Below are 2737 nucleotides of genomic sequence, written 5' to 3'. Positions count from 1 at the left end.
TTATATATATATATATATCATATATATTTACAGAATACCTTTTTAAAAAAGCGTTTTTAAGAATTACACACAGTGCGTACTCTTGCGCAAATCTTAATAAATAGATAAAAATATTAATACTATCATTTTTCCTTCGCACTATAAGTCTTGTGCAAAACAACTACGATGATACTGTAGCGCATAGTGATAGATTTTAAATGACAAATTATTTGCGCAGTAAAAATGTGATCACGTGAGCTTACAAATCCAAGCAGCAGAGTTATGCGAGCTATTAACTAAAATTTATCACCAACCCCCAGGAAGTAAAATTAAACCAATAATGCTCTCCTAAATTCCTTAAGTAACCCAATATCTTACAAATAAATTGAAACGCTTTGGCCCGTAATCTCTCCGCGCGTTTCTGAGTACGGCTGTCCATTCCCTATCTTACAAAAAATTAAGATTCAAGATCGGCAATGTTTCGTGTTAAATAAAAATTAAATTATTTGTAAATGTAAATTGTACCAATGTGCAAATTTTGAATTCACATAAAAATCAAATGCGAGGTATATAAACAAAAAATCGTTGAATTCTGTAGTAGTTTGATGTGCAATTAAAAAAAATATTTGATATTTCTAGAAAATATTTGTTCAAATTGCAAAATTTTCAGAATCATTTTCATAAAATGATTTGTATATATACTCGTGCAAACATTGAAAAACATAATATACCTACATCTTAAATCTCTCATTTTAGTAGCTTTAAACATTAACAGATCTATGTCAACTCATATTTCATAACATATGTTCTGTAAAGTATGAAGAAGTAAACATTTTTACGTTGGATCGGATTTAATGTACGTAGCTTTTTAACTTTAACCCTCTGTACGCGTGTTAATTCTCCATCGTTGGTGTAAAGACAAAGTCAATAGATTGTGAAATTTGATAAATAAATTTAAATCTATAAAAAATAAGTAAAATACAATTCAACTTCTATTATGGTAAAAATTCATTGTTAAAGCTTCCATAAGTATACAAGAATTTTTTTCAGCTCTTTATACAATTCAGAATATAAAAATTTGTAATTAAAATTGAAAAGCCCAATTTGCTGATGGAAGCTTAATAATTAACATGACTGACGAAGAGTTAATAATGTCGCGTGGATAACAATCAAATTATTAAACATTAGAATAAAATAGAAATAAAATATCATTTAAAAGTCATTGATCAAATTATCTTATTCTAAGTAAGGTCGGTATCTTATTTTAAGATGTCTTTAGTAATTTAAAAATTTTTTAAATTAACTTTAAAAAAAACATAATATTATAAAATTAAAGGAAAAAATAGATTAATATTATTTTATATTTAAGGCAGTCTCTTAAATACAGTCTTAAGATGTTATTAGAGTTCGGCCAAAACTTCTGACTGAAAACGAACACTCACTACATGTCAGTTTTAACTGAAACCATATAGCTCTTGTTCATAAATATTAACTTAAATACGTGTAATTTAATTATTGTTTCAATAATTAAATTATAATGTTTATGAAGAAAACTAATATGATATAGAGACATGTCTATACATATTTAGGCTTTTTAAAAGCCTTCCTATTTTTTAATTTTGATTTCGGTTTTGATTGAAATTGACATGTAGCCGAGTGTTTCGGTTTCGGCACAAATTTCGATCGGACTCTAGATGTTCTAAACCAACCACAGAGCATACTAACATCTTAAGACAATATTTAAGACGACCTTGAAATAAAAATCGAATTGTGAATACCGGGTACAGAATTGGCTCAAAGAGGGTGGAAGAGAAAAGCCGCAAATTCGAGAGTCAAGATCCCCCTAAAAGCTTAGACCTCGCACATTTGTTTAATACTCAGAAAGTATTCCCTCTCCCTCTGTCCTGTGATAAAGACGCTTAAGATGCAGAGGAACCTTCGTCGTAGCCCATCTTTTGATGATGCCGTTTAAAGTGCACGGTCAGATTTCCGCGCTGCCGCGCTTTATACGGACACTCTGGACATTGGAAGGCCGGCGGCTTGCCGCCGCACTCGACCATCTCGTGACGACGCATCGTGCTCTTCCAACGGTAGCCTTTACCACAAAAACGGCAGCGGAACTTCCGCTGTTGTTCGTGCGATACACCAGTCATGAAGACAACGCTAAGGTCGTGCGGTTGCGGCAGCACCTCGAACGAATCCGGAAACACGACCTCGCGAGTGGACACGGCACGGCCACCGCTGTTGTCGCCGCCGCTGCTGTCGTCGTAGCTGTTGTCGCCACCGACGACGTTGCTGTTGCTGGCACGTCTGTTTGCCATGGCGATGTTGGCTCGCGTTAGCATCGTCGGTGCAGACGCACGGTACCCCTTCTTCGTTGACGGCTGTTGCGGTTGCTGCTTAAGGTCGGAACGTAGCAGGGACAATAGCGCGCCCATGCCTGCAACAGGGACCCAGCGCCGGCGGAGGCGCGAAGGTGGTAAAGAGATTAAATTTTTGAAAAAAAATATAGTTAGCTTGCTGGCTCGCTCGCCCGCTTACACGTCTCGTATGGTTACAGGACGAGATTCCGAATTCGTCGTTATTATTGTCGTTCGCCTTAGTCAAGATCGTGCTTGTGACAATGTGGCCAAGTTATTCCACTACTCTATCAAGACTATTACCTTGAGAGTAATCTGAGAGATTATTATTATTATTAGATTTCTTCTGTAAAATAGACTTAATACACATTTTGTTCGTTTTTGCTTAACCATTATTC

At 35.5% G+C, this 2737-nt stretch overlaps 1 protein-coding gene across 7 annotated transcripts in view; it reads right to left on the bottom strand.

Annotated features, from left to right (window-relative positions):
• LOC108754628 (longitudinals lacking protein) overlaps nucleotides 1-2737 on the bottom strand; it is a 226807-nt gene that overhangs the window by 60469 nt on the left and 163601 nt on the right. Inside the window, exon 7 of one of the 7 annotated variants that reach the window (XM_018497071.1) lies at nucleotides 1884-2419. The exons of the other annotated variants lie outside the window; for them this stretch is intronic. Coding sequence (XP_018352573.1) covers nucleotides 1899-2419 — 521 coding nt within the window. The 3' untranslated portion in view covers nucleotides 1884-1898. Of the gene's footprint in view, nucleotides 1-1883; nucleotides 2420-2737 lie in introns of those variants that run through there. 7 annotated transcript variants of the gene reach the window in all.

This window comes from Trachymyrmex septentrionalis, unplaced genomic scaffold (assembly GCF_001594115.1).
Source record: "Trachymyrmex septentrionalis isolate Tsep2-gDNA-1 unplaced genomic scaffold, Tsep1.0 scaffold80, whole genome shotgun sequence".
NCBI classification, from domain to species: domain Eukaryota; kingdom Metazoa; phylum Arthropoda; class Insecta; order Hymenoptera; family Formicidae; genus Trachymyrmex; species Trachymyrmex septentrionalis.
Note: the sequence above shows the minus strand (reverse complement) of the source record. Positions and strands in the feature narration are given on the sequence as shown.